The 19,299-nt window shown below is 29.9% G+C and overlaps 2 protein-coding genes across 2 annotated transcripts; both read right to left on the reverse strand.

Moving 5' to 3' along the window:
• Nucleotides 1–8,709: 8,709 nt before the first annotated feature.
• On the reverse strand, nucleotides 8,710–10,589 carry LOC101515144 (protein CLMP1-like). The gene has a single exon (XM_004486142.4). It carries the CDS (start codon nucleotides 10,451–10,453, stop codon nucleotides 8,969–8,971), a length of 1,485 nt encoding a protein of 494 aa, XP_004486199.1. The 5' UTR covers nucleotides 10,454–10,589; the 3' UTR covers nucleotides 8,710–8,968.
• Nucleotides 10,590–11,907: 1,318 nt separating this feature from the next.
• LOC101515463 (ubiquinol oxidase 4, chloroplastic/chromoplastic) lies at nucleotides 11,908–17,315 on the reverse strand. The gene is made up of 10 exons (XM_004486143.4): nucleotides 17,301–17,315; nucleotides 16,279–16,631; nucleotides 15,981–16,191; nucleotides 15,793–15,886; nucleotides 14,345–14,460; nucleotides 13,569–13,677; nucleotides 13,240–13,308; nucleotides 12,684–12,755; nucleotides 12,547–12,594; nucleotides 11,908–12,377 (listed from the first exon to the last, which is right to left on the reverse strand). The coding sequence occupies exons 2-10, from the start codon at nucleotides 16,383–16,385 to the stop codon at nucleotides 12,163–12,165; spliced, it is 1,041 nt and encodes a 346-aa protein (XP_004486200.1). The 5' UTR covers nucleotides 16,386–16,631; nucleotides 17,301–17,315; the 3' UTR covers nucleotides 11,908–12,162.
• Nucleotides 17,316–19,299: the final 1,984 nt, after the last annotated feature.

Raw genomic sequence — 19,299 nt, forward strand, 5'->3', positions numbered from 1 at the left:
TATTATTTACTTCATTCTCCCTTTTTTTTTCTTTCTAATTTTCATTGCCCTATTGCACATCAGGTATCTAAGCAACATATTATTCATAAAAAGCAATATTATTTATTTGTTACCTTTATATTTTATAAAAATCAATACTAGTTATTTGTTATCTTCATATATATTAGTAGTACATAAAACTTGAAAACCCTAATTGTTTATTATTAGTATTGAATATGAGTTTGTTTGAGATGATTTGTTTAGAGGTAATAATTTGAGTTTGTTTGAGAGTATTTGTTTGACAGATAATAATAGGTGTGTTTCAATGAAAAAAGTATCTTTTATACCAAAATTCATTTTTTAGGGTTTAAAAGGTGTTTGTTTCTGATTTTTTAAAAATCATTTTGTTTAGAAAAATCATTTTTTATTTAATATATATATAAATCGGTACAGGTAGGTATGGATAATTGTTTATTTGTTACCTTTATATATATATATGAGTGAATATGATTTTGGTTGAGAGAATTTGTTTGAGAGTTAATAAGATGAGTTTGTTTGAGAGCATAGTGAGTGTGTTTGTTTCAAGAAAAAATCTATTCTTTTAAATCAAAAATCATTTTGTTTTTTTTGTTTTATGGGAAGGTTGTTGCATTACAAACTTGTTAGTTATAATTTTATTAGATTTGATTATAATTTTATTAGTTTTCCTTGCATATAAAGGCCTAATTTAACCTATTTAAAACAAAAATATAAAATATAACATTTAAATATTTTAATGCGAATAAGGCTTTTAAATAGGCTTACAGGTCAGGCCATGATATGCTGTAGGCTAGGCTCAGGCCGAAAAAAAAAGCCTATGATAGGCCGTAGGCCAGACTTAGGCCTAAAAAATTCATCGTAGGCCAGGCTCAGACCTTTCAAAGCCTGACCTGGCCTATTCCCACCCCTAATGGCAGTTAAACTAGTCTCACTTCATAAATAAGATAATGACATGCATATTATAGAGGGATATTTCAGTTTTGTTTCAGGCTGAAAATAATGGATAAGAGTAAAACAATTGGGACGCCAATTGTGATCATAGCCAAAACACCTTTGTAAGAGACTTTAATTATTTAAGTTACCCGTATACGGGTAATTGAATGAGCTTTTTCGTATAAGAATAAATAAAAATCATCAAGCTTTTCCTTATAAAAGGAAATTTAAATTTTAAAGATTTTCTAAATTAAGAAAATAAAGAGAATGTAGAATTTTTGCGTGCTTCAAGTAAAAGAAAAGATTTTCAATGTTTGGTCAATGGCTAATGAAAAACGTTGCATATTCATGTCAAGTTTTCATTATTTTCTTAAGAAAAATTATTTCAAACTGTCATCTTCTTTTAGTAAAACTCACTGAGATTATTATCTCACACCTTATTTCCTTATATAATATAGCATATAGAGGAGCTTGAAGTATGACATTCATGTGACAGATGATAGAAGTCAATAGTGTTATCTTTGTTAAGTTGTAAGTGTTTTATGTACTCGTACATTAGGAGATGATCGTACACTATGTATTATGTAGTTACAATAATATTTTTAAGATTGTACCGATGACTTTATATGATTGCTTCTGAAATATTTGAATATATAAATTTATTACCATATTCAAGATACATGGTGATGATAATTACAATATAAAAAATAATAAATTTAATTAATGAATTAAAACCAAACATTTGTTTCCTGAATGAATTATATGTTTCAAAATCTTCTTTAGTGACTAAATTAAAAAAAAAAAAATGTGAAAATTTGAAGTGTCAAAAAAACAATATTGTTATTCTATTTATAATCATTCGGTTGATATTAAAAAAGTCTACTTTTAACTAGTCTTTAGTGAAAATTATTTGTACTGTCTACAATTTTTTAATAATTAAAATTATTCTCATTTTATTTAAGAGATATCAAAATTATACTAAATTTAACTAATTAATTAGCGACAAACACATGTATCCTGCAATATTATTTTTGTTAGGCTGCAAGAATTGTTGTCTATTTTTTCTAAAATTTTGGATATTTGAGGTTCATTGTTTATACTCTATCATCAAATTTTATTCAACTTAAATTTTATAGTTTTATCTTACTCAGATCCAAAAGTTTCATGATGGAGTTGTTGCTTTTGTGCTGTTTTTTTTCTTAGAAAATGAAATAAATATTTAATATACATTTATAAACAATGTAAATTAAAATTCAAAATAAGAAAAGGTAAATGGTTTAGAAGAAATAATAAAATAAGGAGAGACACATGTGTTTTTAAAATTGAGTTTTTATTCTCAACCATCAATTTTAATCTAAAACTTGAGAAATATTCTTCTCATTTTCACATAAAATGAGTATTCTCACTATATATATTAAGTGATTTTATTAAGAAGATTGAATGAAGATGTAGAATACACTGAGTCCTCAATATTTGAAAGTACAATATTTATTAAGATAAACAAATGTGTAACACATTATCAATTACTTATTCCACGGAAACGGAAAGGCACCATTATATTCTACCTTAATTGGTCCTTTTTTGCTGATAACCCAATTACATTCAGAACATGAATCTCTACGGCTTACGTATATGTCAAACCGGTGAAATTCACCTTCCCACTTAAAGGAACAATAGAATTGCGTTGTGCCAAAAATATTTTTTCGAAAATCCCAATTAAATTCATCATCAAAAGGAAGAACACGAACTCCAAGATCATCATCACCAGATTTGCAATGAACAGTTAAAACCATATTGTTTTCTAATTTGTTAGTAATACTCACGTGTGTTCCAAGAACATTGTGTACGGATAGCAACGTCAGCACACATATCAAAATAAACTTTTGGATAAAAAAATGCATTGTACCTTCGATTAATATTTTCGTTGGGAGTGAACAATCTTTATCGTATAAAAGTTAAAATAATTGTTTGAATGAAATAGTATATTTATAGAACAATTTTAAGAAAAAATGCAAATATATAAAAAAAAAAAATATTTAAGGTAATATTTTATGAAATATAAAATAATTAATAACCGTTTATTAAAAATAGTAATAATTATGATTCAAATCTTTCATCAAATCAATCAATTTAAACTATTCAAATTTGTTAATAATAACTCTTAATGAGAATAAAACTTATCGTAAAGTCAAACTCAGTTGGTAAATACCGATAAGGTTAACTTATAAATTAAGTATGGTGTTCAAACTCAGAATCTTGCTTTGTGTCTGACTTTTTGATAGTATTATTGTTTAGCATCTTGTTACCTACAAAAAATACTTATCATCTATAGCACCGGTCCTCGTTGTTTTTACGTTGTCTTCTATATTTGAAGGGTGCAAATATTTTATTTTGTATAATTTTTTTTTTATCTAAAAATTGTACAAAAAATAAAAAATATGTTTTTAACAAACTAAAATTTAAAATTTTTTTATGTGTAAAACCTATATTATTAAAGATTATAAATGTAGAATTTACACATTCATGAAATTTAGGATATATAAGAATTTATATATTTAAATGCATTTTAAATATTATCTATATTTATAATTTTTTAATAGTTAAAGTATTGGCTAAATAAAAATTTTCGATTAATTGTGTAAATATTTAACAAAACAAAATATTGGCGAATGGTATTTAACAAAGTTTATTCGAAGAGAGCTAAGGTGTTACTTAACAAAATAGAGTTTTTTACTCTATATAGAATAGTCAATTTTGGGAAAAAAAGTAATTTTGATTTTTACATTTAATTTAATTAAATTTACAAATATTATAATTTTGGCCAGAGATATTGACAAATAAGAGTTAAGAAGTGCTAATTTATTAATTAAATAGAATTTTAGATAATTAATTTTGTGCTAATATTGTTTTAAAATATATGTTGATTATCTTTAGGACTATTTTTCTTTATATGTGTATTTTCTATGATGCGTTTGTCTGTACATTTTTGACTAAGTAAGTGATATAAATAACTAATATTATATTTTATTATTTTATATATATTTTTCTATAAATAATAGTATTTTAGTGTACATATTTTAAGGTATAAGATTTTAGGTGATTCTACGTGTATATGTGCCTTCGTAGTTAATGCGATATTTTCTTGTATGTTTGACTAATGTTAAGTATGCACATAATTATATTTAATTTTTTTTTAAATATATCCTATTTTAATTATTTATTTTGCAAATAATTATCTTCAAGTATTAGTAATATTGTTATTGAGTTTCTTTATTTTCATTCAGTTATTATGGTATGATGATGTATTTTTATGTGATTGTTTACTTATAGTTATTATTTTGAATATGAGAGTTTTGGTTAAAATTATATTTACTTATGTTAAAGAAAAATTAACATTATGTTAAAATGAGTGTTTTGGAGAAAACGTTTTTAGCGTTGATCAATAAAATAAATTATTTATTAAGCTTTTAGAAAGACTAGAAAATAAATTTTTGGACCAGACGACTTTTTACACCCCTATTTTCTACATCTGCACATTAAATTGGACTTGTTGGGCTTTTCTTTTCTACATCTGTGAGTTGTTCTTTACACCCCAATTTCTGCCTCAGACTGAACTCCCACGTGTCTGGCCTTACAGACTGTTTTACTCCTGTGTACATCTGCCATCTACACCCCTCAATCTGCAATTAAAAACGAAAAGAACAAAAAAAAATAAACTTCAGCTGCACTATGGCATCAACACCATCTTCTTCTCAATTTGGTCCCACAAATTCCTTGCCACTTTAAAACGATCCCAACCTCTATCCCACATAAAATCAGCAACTGAATCCATTTTTGGCAACAATTTTACCGATCGTGATTACGGTTAATCAGAAACAGCTGCATTTCTTTCCTTGGGCGAGTTGTTTTGGACCGATCCCGATCACCACCTTTGTCGTCTCAAAAAATTGACATCGTTTTTGGATTCCCCTCGTCGAAACCTTCCAGAAGAACTAATCATTTGTATTTTTCGATGAAGTTGACGTCAGACCCTTCTGGGCGCTCCGAAAATACAGTGAGACTTTTTCTGCAGTTTTTCTCATCGTTTTGACTCCAATTTTGTTCCTAAAATTATTATTAATTAATTAACATTTATTTTTATGCTCCGCATAATTTATCAGTCACGTCTCAATGATTTTGTAAACTCGTCGTTTATTCAGACTTGCTCGTTGGACGTTGTCGATCTGCAGTTGCTGTTGAAATTTTCCATTGATTTATGTGTTTGAGAAAGTGTCTAAATAAGGTAAGGGGTGAGATAGCGTTTGAATTCATGAGTATAATATATTGTGAGATGAAAGGGAAAACTGTATTTCCCAACAATTCATCTGGGGCTCGCTACGTACGGCAGTAGCCATTTGAGAGATAAATTGATTAATGTGAAATATGAGAATTGTGAGATTGAAATGTGAAAGGGAAATTTTTATAAGGTGTTGATTGATTTATTTTCGATACTTGTGTTAGTTGATATTGGTCATTATTGTAATGTGGGATGTTGAATGAAATTATGTGCATATGTTTGATTAGATGAACTTATGTGATGTGTTAATAAAAGATGGATGCATGGTATGATATATGTATACGTGATAATAATGATGATTTTTGATTGATGGTAGTGATGTGATAAAATTGTGATGAGTTTATATGATGATCATGATTATGTATGATTAATGATATTATAAAATTGTGATGAGAATATTGAAGTACCTCATAGTTGATGAGATAGTGATGTCTCCTAAAGATGATGCTCTTAATAGAGTAGTCTAAGCTAACAAGGGGAGAAAATAAATAATGATAATTTATGAAGTGGAGATTATTTTGTCATCTTATAGGTAGGGCCTGACAAGCCAAGTGATTCCAGGGAAGTACAACTGAATGAGCCTGATCGTGGTGATTTACTGTTGAGCCTCAATGAAAAACTGTTAGACCTTGGAGGTTTTCAAGTGGGGAATTCCTAAGTGACTTGGAGGTAGCACTCCAAATGTTGGGAGCTACCATGCAACACACATTTACCTCGACTGTCGCGTATATGTGTCTCGGGTTGAGTTGAGGGGATCTATGAGGACATAGCTAATTTGAATTGTCCGTCCACCGGGATGGTGGCATAGTATCAAGCCTCCTAACCAAATACTTCAGAGTTAGAATGGTACCACATTGTGAAGTAGAATATAAGCTCATGCATTGCATTGCATTTTCTTGTGATTGTTTTGTTTTGTTGAGTTAATTACCTTTTGATTGGACTTGTGTTTATAACTTTGATTTTTTGCTCTTTTGTTATAGTGGATGGTTAGAAATAAATTTTTCTATTGATTGGCTACTATATGTATGAAATTATGAATTTAATCAATGTGATACTAATTATCGATTGATACACCTTGCCTTTAGGGTCATTACATAATTATTAAAGTTTTGATTTTGCTATTGAAGTCAATTTAAAAAGTTAGTAGTAATTTTAAAATACTAGGAAATTCAAATTATTAATAATAATAATAATAATAATTCTTGAATATTAGAGGTGGTAAAACTTAGAAGTTAAAAAAAAAATTACGTGAAGGAGTTAGAGTTGACATATTTTGTAAAACGAAAAATAACTTTTGTCTGAATTACTCTTGATTATTTAAAAAAAAAAAATTAAATTGAGTTGGATTTTTGTTACTTATAAAATAACGATAATTCTATACTACTGATTTTATTTAATATTTAAAATATATGAAAATTTACACCATATTTTACTACGTTTTGTGTTTAAGAAGAAAACAAAAAATTTGTTGTTATGTTGGTTTAGAGGTGCCGGTGTGAATATTGAATTGTGAGCGTGTTGGGATGTTTGATTGAAATGATTGATTTGCTTATTCTGATGTTATGAACTCATTGGAGTTTAACTTCATGTTAGAATTTTAGATTTTAAGAACTCAGTAGTGATTTATAATGGTACAAAAAAAATGTCAAATGATAAAATGTCTACTAATTGAAATAGAGAAGGACAAAAAAAATAAAAGTTAAAAAAAATACTACTTTTAAAGTTTGAATTTTAATTTAAATCACTTGAATGTGAAATTAAAATTCTACATCATGATGTCAATTATTGAATTAGTTATATGCATGTATATGTGATTAGGTGAATGTGAAAGTGTTTGTGTTTCTGAGTGTTCTAGGTGTTGAGAATTTGTGAATGGTGTTTAGAGTAGTTAAGTGTCTTTAGAAGTGAAATAATTCTATATTTCTTTATTTTGATTGGTGATTCATATTGATGCAAATGTCATTTTTTTTTTTTGTTGTAACTAGTTTGTAATATTTTCAAGTTGCAATTTGGGAACCAACTTCGTGTAGAGTGTAGTGTTTGATTATCCGTAGGTCTCTAACCACAATTGGTAATTTTAGTCACTGGAGAATGGAAACCCGTGCACTATACAAAGATGATAAATCTACAATAATGAGTTTTTTTATTCAACTATGACTACAACACTGATGAGTTTTTTTTTTTTTTAAAGGCTTCCAAAATAATAATGAGTTTTTTTTTAATGATACAACAACAATATTACTCATAGGTGATAACATTTTTACAGAAAATGAAAAGTTCTAAAATATGTAAATATATTACTACACAGTATAATTAAAAAATTCCATAAAATAGATGGTTATTTATTAATAGTTATCAACTAAATATAATGAGAAAAAAAAAATTGTTTCTTCACATTTATTACTACATGTTTGCGAACATGAAAGCTAGCGAAAAATTTGTACTAACTAAAAATTAAATAAAGCATTAGTGTGTCAAATGTAAAAATAAATTGTGAATAAAAAATATATTTTGATTGATTGGCGATGTTTTAAAATGATAACTACACTAATATTTATAGACTAAATGTTGAGACATAAAGCTTATCAGCATAACTCCTAACAAACTAAATATCGTATAGACAATTATGTTTGAGATCATGGATTGTCTTTAGTCTTTACTTGTGCTGCAAATTCCATATGCTCATGCGGCTCATATATGTGTTTGTTATTATGCCTTTCCTAATCATAAGACCCTAGAAATAGCCGTCACTTCTCTCTAGCAAAGTGTTTTCCACCAAAACACGAATTTCAGTTGCTACATAGTCAAATTATCAATCTACACTAGATTGAGCAAGACTCAACTTTATAATTACCTTGATGGTTTCTGATTCGACTAATATCCTACTTTTTCAAAAGTACCAAAGGTTTTCGTCAACACAAAAATACTTTTTCATTATATCAATCCTACCTATTTAGTAAATATGAGTAAATTAATATTATTAGTATATTATAATTTGTATCTTGTGTGAAATCTTAAATTTATTGATGTTTTCTGTAATTTAATCATATATTATTAAAATAAAAACTAGTTGTGTAAAAATAATTTGCAATTTCCCTCCATTCTAAATGAGATGTTTATTTGTAAAAAAAAAATTATTACAAAATGAATGATTTTTCAGTTTTAATGCATTATTGTTTTTTTTAATTGTACCGTCTGATTAATATTTTTTGTATTACTGTCAAATTTATATCTTCCGTACACACATATAATAATGGTAAGTGCATTAATACTTAAAATTCTATTATATTAAGATTGAGGAGTCATTGTTTGGGAACAAATCAACCTATAGCACAACATATCATGTCTCCTAAACAAATAAATTCAACCTATAGGCTATAGCACATCAAAACCTCACTGTAAAATAGACAACAAAAGCAGCATACATTTTGATGGAATAAATAATCAAATAAACTTTTTCAAGATAGTATGGGAACAACAATTTGCAACAACACATTCATGACAGCAAGAGAACAAGAACATAGACTAATCTTTGGTGTGTAAAATTGATTATTGCAAACTCAGTTATAAAGTTAATATAACTTGGGGCAATTTCAAGGAAAAACAGCAGTATAACTATCCAAAATTTTGAATTTCTGTTTAAAAAGGTATCCAGAACAAAACTTGATGATCCATTGTTCTCTATTTCATCAGTTTGATTGAATTGTTCATTCTTGCTGATCCTTTTACTTCTCCAACCCTCGAACAATGCTTCATCAAAACCGTCGAAACATCGGCCTCAGAAGCCCCAGCAATCTTAAACCGAACAACAGCATCATCCAATTTTTTCTTCCAATCACTCATTCCCAATTTACACTCCACTTGTGATCTTTCAAACAACATATTCCCCCAAAAAAGATGAATCTGCGATCTCATACCAACACCTACTTGCTCAACACCGAGTTTTTCTTCTTCGAACCTCTCCCACATATCATTCGCAGCTTTCATCTTCTCCTCAGCACCATCGAAAAGCAAAAGCGTCTCTTTACCTAAATCCATCTTATTACCCATACCAAAAGACCAATGAAGCTTAGCCAATTCAAATTGTTGTTGCCCAAGAGCCAATAATCCCTCATAAAAATCAGGTTTAATCACAAGTGCTTGTTCATACTTTTCTCTCGCCAAATAGTACTTTTCCTTAACAAAATCAAATTCTGATTCTTCCATTACCACAACATCATTCTCATTCTCATTCTCATCTAATTTAACACTCTTCCTAGCTGCACACATATGAACATTTCCCCAATTGAAAAACGCCAAAGCAGCAACCTCTTGAAACTTAAATGCAGCTTTATCAAACAAATCTTGAGCTTCATTACTAGTCAATGTTTCTTCAAGTACCTCTGAACAAAACTCCAACCCTAACTCATGCAAATTAATAGATTCGATTTCAACACCGACACGTGATCGAAATAACTGAGAGAATTGATACAACCAATCATCAATTTCTACTCTATCATTACCAACTTTTTCATCCAAAACACAAACTACACATTTTTGTTTATCTTCTTCTTCTTCTTCTTCTTCGAACAAAGGCGGTTCGTGTTCGGGACTAACTTCGATGATATTTAGTTTCAGAGTTCCAACTGAATCGTTTCTATTAACGGTAGATTCGGCGGATCTGAGTTCTTCGGTGGATGTTATAGTGACGAAATCACCGTCGTTATCTTTGTACTTTATCAGAACTGAATTTGACGTTGGAAATTTTTTCTTCACTGTATCTCTTAATTCTCTGAAGCTGCAATTCACTGGCATTTGTGCTAGCCTTATGTCATGATCGTAAACAAGCTTCAACTGCCTCCACGTAATTGTAACCGATTCATTTGAGGGTTCGGGCTTGGGCTTGGGCTCGGGAGGTGAAATCTGTTTCTTTGGGCCTGGACGAGGTTCCAATGTGGTCTTGAATGACGTTGAGGAATTCGGATGCGTAACGGGATTTGCGGTTTCAACGGTAGCTTTTTTTCTTCTACTACCTCCGGATTTCCCCATTTTTAATGTTTTTTCTTTCGATCGATAACACATGCATGGATATATAGTTGAAGATGCATTTGATTTATTTATAAATAAAAGGTTGAAATGGACAATGTGAATCGAAATCAATGTTTGCAATGAAGGAGAAGCATACATGCGATGCGAGAGAGAAACTTACGAGTGACAAGCTTTACCTGCGGGACGGCGGAATGGTGCCATTGGATTTGCTGATCCTTTTTCCGGTGAGAATATGGAGAAAATTGTAATCGATAGGATCATTTCTATATTTGTTTTTCAGAAAAGGGTCATTTCTATTTATTATTCCTTTTGTTTTTGACAGACTCTATCGATTATTCCTAATCCTAATCATTTTTTATTTATTTATGTTTTTTAGGTAACTTAGCACAATGAATGATAATAGTTGTTTAGTATGTTTGATATTTAAAAAAAATAATCAAATACTATTATTTAACTTAATAATATATTTATGTTGTTTTTCATTTCTTGTATGGAATAAAATTTACAATAATAATATACCACCAGAATTTACAACAAAAATTCACTTTATATATATATATATATATATATATATACATGGAAGAAATTCAAATTCAAACTCAAGTCACAACTAATTAATTTAATCACTATTTGTACCGTGAGTCCTAGGCCACAAATTCAACTTTTTTTCTCTAACAAAATTAATTAACAATTAATAATAATTACTAATATTGACTATTAAAAAAATTTAAAAAAATCATGTACTTGTGCCCTCGACCTATTGTTATAATTTAAGAATATCTTCACCATTGTTAAGAAATAGATAGTACAAGGGCGACGTAGGAAAATAAATGATGTATACATATAATAAAGTTACCGCATATATTCATATAATAAAGTTTGATGTATACATATCAAGGAAAGGAAACTAGAGATGTTAGTTGTTTCAATATGATTGTATATTAAAACTTACTCCTTGTCCATTTAAAACAGAGTAGCCACACTTTCAATACTAGCATTCATTCTTAGTCAGAAAAATATGATACCTATAAATATTGTAAAAACTGACGGGCCAAGACGATCGGACTGGTTCAGTCGAAAACCAGACACCAAGCCAATTCAATCAGTCTTCATATTAGAAATGTATTTGCATGGGAGATTATATCAGCTATTAGATTCTGAACAGGTTTTAATTAGTATATTCAGCAAAAGAAAAAAGTCTTTCAATAGCAGCATGAATTCTCTACAACGTGAACACTCATTTGGACCTCTTGAATCTTTGATCAAATGACTCTATAAGTAGTGGCACTCGTGCAACTACTGTAGAGAGGGGTGTTGAATGCGTTCAAAAATGACATACACTCTTACTAGGGCATGAGCTTGAGTAAACCATTTCACAGAAACACTTTTTTAACATTGAATCATGAAAAATTACATAATGTTCCCCCTAGCACTTTAGGGAAAAGAACAGAAAATACTGATGTCTTGTATATTAACGTTCCCCCCCTAGCGCTTTAGGGAAAAGAACAGAAAATACTAATGTCTTGTATATTTCAAGATGGGTTGAACAAGATCCGGATTACCTCTCTATGCTAGAAGTTTCAAGAAAAAAATGCTTTTTAAGAATACATTTATCTTTGAAGTAAATAAATACAAATATAGCTTGCTTTAATTCAAAGCATATATGATCCAATAAAATTTTAAAAAAATGCTCTTACAACCCTCACTTGAGAGAAATCTCATCCAAATTTCAACTATTTACTAACTCTAATCATTATTCCTATATCTTACTATAGAGGAATCTGCCCCGTATCCTTTTCTATACTTCGTTGGAATGAATGTATTATGAATAGTAAGTACACCATATCCTACTTCACCTTAGCTGGATTAGAAGTAACAGATTTCTTTATACAGTCTACTATTCCTTCACAACCTGCTTCAGGAGTACAGACTGAGTCATCATCATCATCCTCTGCATAGGAATGAGGCGACCGGAGGTTCCCATGAGTTTGACAAGCCCTCATTGTCTTACAATGTTCAGCTTCATCGTCTCTGATGTTCATAAATACATCGTACAGATTCTCTAGGGAGGAAATAAGAGATAATCAATGTGAGAAAATTTACTTTAAAAAAAGCCACAGGCTAGGAGCATTTGATATGGTCCCCAGAAAAATATACTAAATGATTGTATTTGTATTAGACACAACAAATTCAGTATAGTAATGAATGTTAGATCAGATTTCAACACATACCTATCTTAGGTCTTCTAGTATTTGGAACTCTGGAGGTTTGAAATTCATCTGAGGAAAATGATATTGGAACTGTGAAATTCCAGTTTTTTTTGTCTCAAGTGGACGAATCTAGATAAAAAGATAATGCAAAAACTTACCAAATAAATACAAGTCTCCTCCTGTATAATAATTCACAGCAACCTCAGGAGCCGGCATTTTTTTCAATTCCTCTACAATAAAATTATCCAACCAAGTTAGTTATTGGGTCACCTGAAACAAAAACACAACATAATAAAAGCTGAATATGAAAGAAAGTGGAAGTGTGGAACAATTTTTGGAATTGGAACCTTCATTGGTTAAGATCATTAGTATATTATTTATATCTACTAAATAATCAATGCAGAACCATCCATCTGATTTCTTTTATTTTGTGTTATTGACAAAAGAATGCCATAACAAAACAAGATAATCTAATATCATTTTTCATAGCTTGAATAATCTCGGGTTGTCAATTATTCAGCCTAACCGTTCACCCACAACTGATTTCATACCAAGTAAATCATGATTCGGGAGCAAGATAAGTATAAGTCAATGGCTGTCTGGCCTACACTTAATTATGAAAGCATAAAACCAAAACTATAAACTGTTAACACTTCACACATACAATGAAAATCTGAATAATACATAAAAGAAAAGAAAGAAAATCCAAAATACCTCCTTGCTCCTTGATAAATTTGTCGTAAGTTTCAAATGCATGACTCTCTACACATTCAGAAAAATGATCTGCACTAGCAATAAATCATAAACACAAATCAGAAATTAAAGAGCCAAGCAGACAGGTACGGAGTAGTAGACTGAGTAATTTAGTCAAACATGGTAGTAGTACTTTTGATGATCTAGTATATGGAAACTAGGTCAGTTTGTTCCTTCTTGTTTGTTTGGGCTGATAAACTTTACTTTAGTTGTTTTAAGTTCATGATGGCTTTTTTATTATGGTTTAACTCAATTGTTTTCTTCACAAAAATTAAGTACGTAATACTTACATGCCATTCTTGGGCTTATTGTATACATTAAAGCTGTCATGAAATAATAAAATATTGCAATATGTTGAGCAAGAAACCGGTCAAACCACCAAGCATTTCCTCCAAGTTCCTGCAACCATAGACCCAAGTTTATTGCATGCAATAAAGTATGTGAATACTAGAGTTCACATGCATGTGATTTCACATTGCCGACCTTGAGAAAACTCCCCCACCCCCAGAAGCATATTTTTGTTCTCCTTTTCATTCAAGGGTCCATCAGTTTTATGAAGAACATTTTTTCAGAAAAATATTCTTAGTTATAGAAAATTACAACCCATTACAGGAGGGGGGGAAGTGACTTCTCCTAAACTAATCAAACAACAATTTTTTTTGGAATTGCATCATTTGAATATTTACATTCAGGAAATAATTTTCTATTATCACGTCATTTTCCATAAAAATATACATGGATAAAGAAGTAGCATGCTATGTGATAGGAGTACATTTATGGAACTTGAATCATTATCTTTGAAGTTGAACATACCACTAAATGATTATTTCCCTAAACTACAAATTTGAACGTAGTTAGTGTAAAGGGACCTCCGCAATTTTTTCTACTTTCAGTGAAGTCTTCTAATTCAACCCTGATGTTCATTCACAGTATTTTCAACTACCTACCCTTCAATATCAAATCTTATGGACAGACAACTACTAAGATTTTGTGGGATGACATCTTTTGAGGACTAACCAACAACATATCACTTGCATTGAAGGAAAAAAGTTGTCAAATATCGTACTTCCATGATAAGCAAATGATGCATTTCATTCCAGCTTTCAGCAAAATGCACTTTCAGATAGTCCGCCCGTCTCCACCAGCCAAAACTCTCATACATGTGGAGAACCGACATAAAGGCTGTCACATACATATGTAACAAAAATGTTAGTACTTCATGCTGAAAAGTTGCAATCTCACTGCACAGTGACTCCCTACATTTACAAGTAAATCAAATACATAAATGAGTATGATCCTAAATCAGTGTATTTTCACTAAAGTACAGCTAAGGAATTTCAAGTTCCCTATATTATGATAATTTCTAGAAGAAAACTAGCAGCTGATATACAAATCTGCTTCTTTTTCGATATATAAAAAAGGGTAAAATCATGCGTAGCAGTAAAGAGTAGGTTGTCAAATATAAAAATAGTATATGTAAACTCTTGAAATCTCTGTTAACTTAACATGTCAATTCATAAGAGCTTTTAATAGAAAAATAATGTAAAATTTTAATAGAAAAATAATTTACAACATTAACTTAGTAATAAAGAAAACCGCAATAACAAAATATAAATATCCTGTGATCAACCAAGAAGGGTTCATAGCTCCACCACACCAGGCCAGACCATGTTAAACCAGACCATTATACACAAACATGGCATCAGAATTCAAAATGAAAAAAATAACAAATCACAATATATGTTCACAACTCAACAATAAAAGAAAAATAACAAGTTAAAAGAATCAAAATCGATAGACAGATTGACAATTGACAAGGTTCAAATTTACTAGAGTGAAGCATGATGGAAATAGGTTCCCCTCATTGACCTTGTTAGCCTATCGGGTTCATTGCAAGCTTGCAACAATGTGTTTGTCCATGTTCTCTAGTTCAAAACTTCATTTACTTGGGGGATATGCTATGAGAACAAGACTGAATAAAGCACCGTACATCTCCTTTGCAAATGGGCTCACGTTAGAATGTTACATTACATACATCTATGGAGTCAAGTGCTACAACTGTGAGGTTAATGGTTTATGCACTACAAAGCCTTCTGTTACAATTTGAGATTTTTTATTTATTTTAAATTCCAGATTTTCATTCAACACAAAGAAGCAACAGAACAGGGGGAATAATTGTACAAGGGAAAAGCATCTCCCAATCAAGCACCTACTACCAACTTGCATAGCAAAGCCTACTAATCTATGAGCTAATACATTTAGGTTCCTTCCTAAACTATTATCATTTTTAGGCAGGTATTGGGGGAAATCATCATTATGTAGCAGACACGTTCAATCATTTTAAGACTCTCAATTCAACAGAGTATGTAAATCAATTTGAGTTTACACAAAATAATTTGTAAGCAAGTTAACTCAATTTTGATGTTCATAGTCAGAAATTCATACAATTGTACACAGAGAGTTTGATAATCATGTATTATTGTACTTTATGAAAGAAAAAAAAAAGGAAATTACCAAAATAAGGGACCCTAGCAATAGTTTCAAGCACAAAAAACCTTGCATAATTTCTATCATGGTACAAAGCATCAAGTATCTTTATCACAGAGTCCTGAAATTATGAATTGAAGATGAGAATGAGTAATAGTAAAACAGAATGAGTAATTACTTGAAAACTATAATAACCATCAATTAAAAGAAATTACCGTGAGAAAGATATTGACTGATTGTTCAACCTTGATAACCCCTTTTTCCCAACCACTTGGTGACGAACTATTATTATTATTATTATTATTATTATTATTATTATTACTACTTGAGTTCTCAGTAGATGAATCTAAAGGAGAAGTCTTTGATGGGAAAGAATCCTGTAGAATAACCTTATTCTCTTTATCTTGTAAGAGAGATGCACAAATCCTGAACAAAATGAAGTTGTTATTTAGTGGAATCGATAATTAACAGAAGAGAGAAAGAATAAAAAAAAGTTGAAAGATCAACACGAACCTGGAAAGTGGTGGACGATATGAAAGGGGAAAATGGATAGGACGATGGATTTGGGATTTGTTAAGAGGTGTTGTTGGAAAGAGGGAAGAAGAGAACAACGCGGCCATGTTGTTATGTTGGTAAGTGGTGGATGAAAATGGAGGTGAATTAGATATTATGAATAAGTGGAAATGGAAAAGGAAACGTTAGTTATTTGGACTTGGTGGTGTGGTGTCTCCATTCAAAGATGTTTGTCGTTTTGCGGGGGGAATTCCGGCGACTTTTTACTCCGGTGTTACGCATCGGCATATTCTGTGTGAGCCGGTATAGATATTTGTAGGAGAAAGATATTTGTGCGTCATTTAACTCTTTTTCTGTTTCACAAAAGAATGTAAAATTTAAGATATTCATATTCATATATACTTCCACTATAGCAATTAAAAAAAATAAAAAAAAAATTCTCTAGGTTCATTTATCAAGTAAATAATAAAAAAAGTAAAACCTGAATGGAATATTTATAAAGGTGTTAGTTTTGATGATATAAATCTATAGTTGACTTATCAAATGTCACGTGGTTCAATATGGTATAAAAAATTAAAACTCAACAACTTAAAAAGATTAAAATGACATAAATTTTATTTTTTCATTTTGATCTATTTGCTATTAAAACACACTCATTTAACTTCTAATTTTTTGTGTCGGTAAAACTCGTGCTAACAACATCTGTAATTTTAAGTTATTTTAATGTTAAAACATAAATTGAAAGAAGGTTACAAAAGAATAAACACGAGTTAGAGGAAAGATAAAAATCAAATAAAGTCTCATTTGTGATCGGACAGACATTGTATTATCTAACTTTCAAATCCCTCAAATAATTGATTAAAAGGGAGAACATCCTATTGTATTGCTTGAAAAACTTCTAGTTTTGCACATCATTCTTTAAGGTTTAGAGTAAACTAAAGATGTTAAAAATATAAGATCTTTGATAAATCCCACAATAAACAAGTAGCAAAAATAAAGCCCAATAACGAGAAGGAACTTACTAAGAATAAGATTAAGGAAATGAAGACAAAGACGATATTGAATTGACTAGACATGTGACCATATATAGGTGAGCTTCACACACTTCGTAAAAACGAATTTGAAAAACTTAAGGAAAATAGAATCAAAAGTTCCTTAGAAAAACTTGTTACGTCCCATTTATAGGGGTTCCTGAAAAAAGGACAACCCTAAAGGCAGATTGATCCAACTATTGAGAGAATGCCTCAAAACATTGCAGTATAAGACACTCAAAAAACATATAACACTTTCTTAGGCTACACTCGTAGGGCCCACACGTCATTTGAAAAACTAAATAGTTGTTGTTTCGAGTCACATTATTACGAAAAAGACTCTTCATTTTTATCATTGTCAATTCATACATCTCTAACTTTCAAATTTTATTAAAGACACTTCGTAATACATCATTCGAGATCTTATGCTCGGAACCAAAAGCAAGTGTAATACAACTTCCTCTCCTCGGTAAATTAAAGACTAGTATTGAAGTCGATGCACCCCCATTTCCAAGCCAAGTACTTGGTAACACTAAGCATTCTACACGAAATCAAAGTCATTAATTGAGAACATATACGAATTGTCTACAAGATTTCTATCTCTGGAGTTTGTCAGATTACAACCTCAATTTAAGTCATTATCTCACTTAAGTGGCATAACGACTGGGGGTTATCGACGCGAATCGTGCCACAACCAATCCATCAAAGATCACATCTTTGGGGTTCATATACTAGCAACATAATGTCATGTTTCATTTGATCGACCCTAATCCTAACAAATCTACCTTATCAATATTCATCTCAACGAGATATTTAATACAGTTTTAACATTTACGTTTGCTACACAACCTTAAATTTCAATTATTAATTACTTTCAAACAATTTCGACAAAATTAAAATATACAATTTCTATATAATTAAAACTCTATTTTTCTCTGAATAATTTACTAAATTGAACATCAAACTAATTACAATTTTCACCTCCGTATGCAAAAGATAAAATGTTGTCTTATCGATATAATTATAATTCTCGATATTTTCAGCGTCACTTTAAAATATTTAGCGGCACACCTTATTGTTTGAATACATGAAAAAACACATCTTATTATAAAATCAACGTCATAGTAATATTTATTCATAAAGTTGCCAAAATTTGAACAACTGGTGAATCGAAAAGACAAAGGACACTCGGCGCTTCATGAAGGGCTATCGTTGAGAATCAATCTACAATATTATTCGGCGTTAAAACGTACCAATCAAAATTGCCACGTAATTTTCGGTATAATTTAAATCTATCAATAATATTCACAAGCAAGTGGTTGAAAAAAAAGAAGTTTTGTATCATTTTATTTTTAATAAAAAGTTTTGTAATATCTGAATGTCGACGGCTGATGCACAAAACAAATATCGGAAAAACCTCCAGCTGTCCAGACCACTCATTTTCACGCAGTTGTCCCCTTTCTCGTTTATTTTCTTAAACAAATCAATTATTTAATTAATCTCTAACATATACACAATTCTAGAACCATTTACTAAAATATATTTTCATATTGTTATAAGTTTTTATAGTAAATTGATAAATGTATCATCTTTAGATTATTTTTTGGGTTTATTTTTAATTTTTGTTCTCCTATTTTAGCTGAATCACAAAAGTAGTTATTCTATTTTATTTCTTTTCAATTGTAGTCTCCAAACAAAATTTTGATAAAAAAACATGATAAAATATCATTTTTTTAAAGCACACCGTATGATTTATGATCATAGATTTCAGGTACAATTGTTGCACAATAAAATCTTAAGTCATGGTATGGCTTAAATAAGAACAAAAAAAAATATTTTATTATTTTCGTGATTCAACTAAAATAGAAGATCAAAACTACAATTAAACTTTTTTTTTTTTGTCAAATCTAATTGATATTGAAATTTTGATACGGAGTATCAATCCTATGATACAAGAATTTGGTAACTAATTTAATAAAATATTGCATGA

This window comes from Cicer arietinum, chromosome 1, assembly GCF_000331145.2.
Source record: "Cicer arietinum cultivar CDC Frontier isolate Library 1 chromosome 1, Cicar.CDCFrontier_v2.0, whole genome shotgun sequence".
Classification (NCBI taxonomy): Eukaryota; Viridiplantae; Streptophyta; class Magnoliopsida; order Fabales; family Fabaceae; genus Cicer; species Cicer arietinum.

Excerpts from the sequence above, each read along its gene's own strand:
- LOC101515144 (XM_004486142.4), bottom strand. The coding sequence starts at position 10,453 with ATGTATGCTTCTCCTTCATTGCAAACATTGATTTCGATTCACATTGTC.
- LOC101515463 (XM_004486143.4), bottom strand. The coding sequence starts at position 16,385 with ATGGCCGCGTTGTTCTCTTCTTCCCTCTTTCCAACAACACCTCTTAAC. Across the intron at positions 16,192-16,278 it reads TATCGTCCACCACTTTCCAG|GATTTGTGCATCTCTCTTAC; the intron begins GTTCGTGTTGAT and ends CATTTTGTTCAG. Across the intron at positions 14,461-15,792 it reads TGCTAGGGTCCCTTATTTTG|CCTTTATGTCGGTTCTCCAC; the intron begins GTAATTTCCTTT and ends TGTATGTGACAG.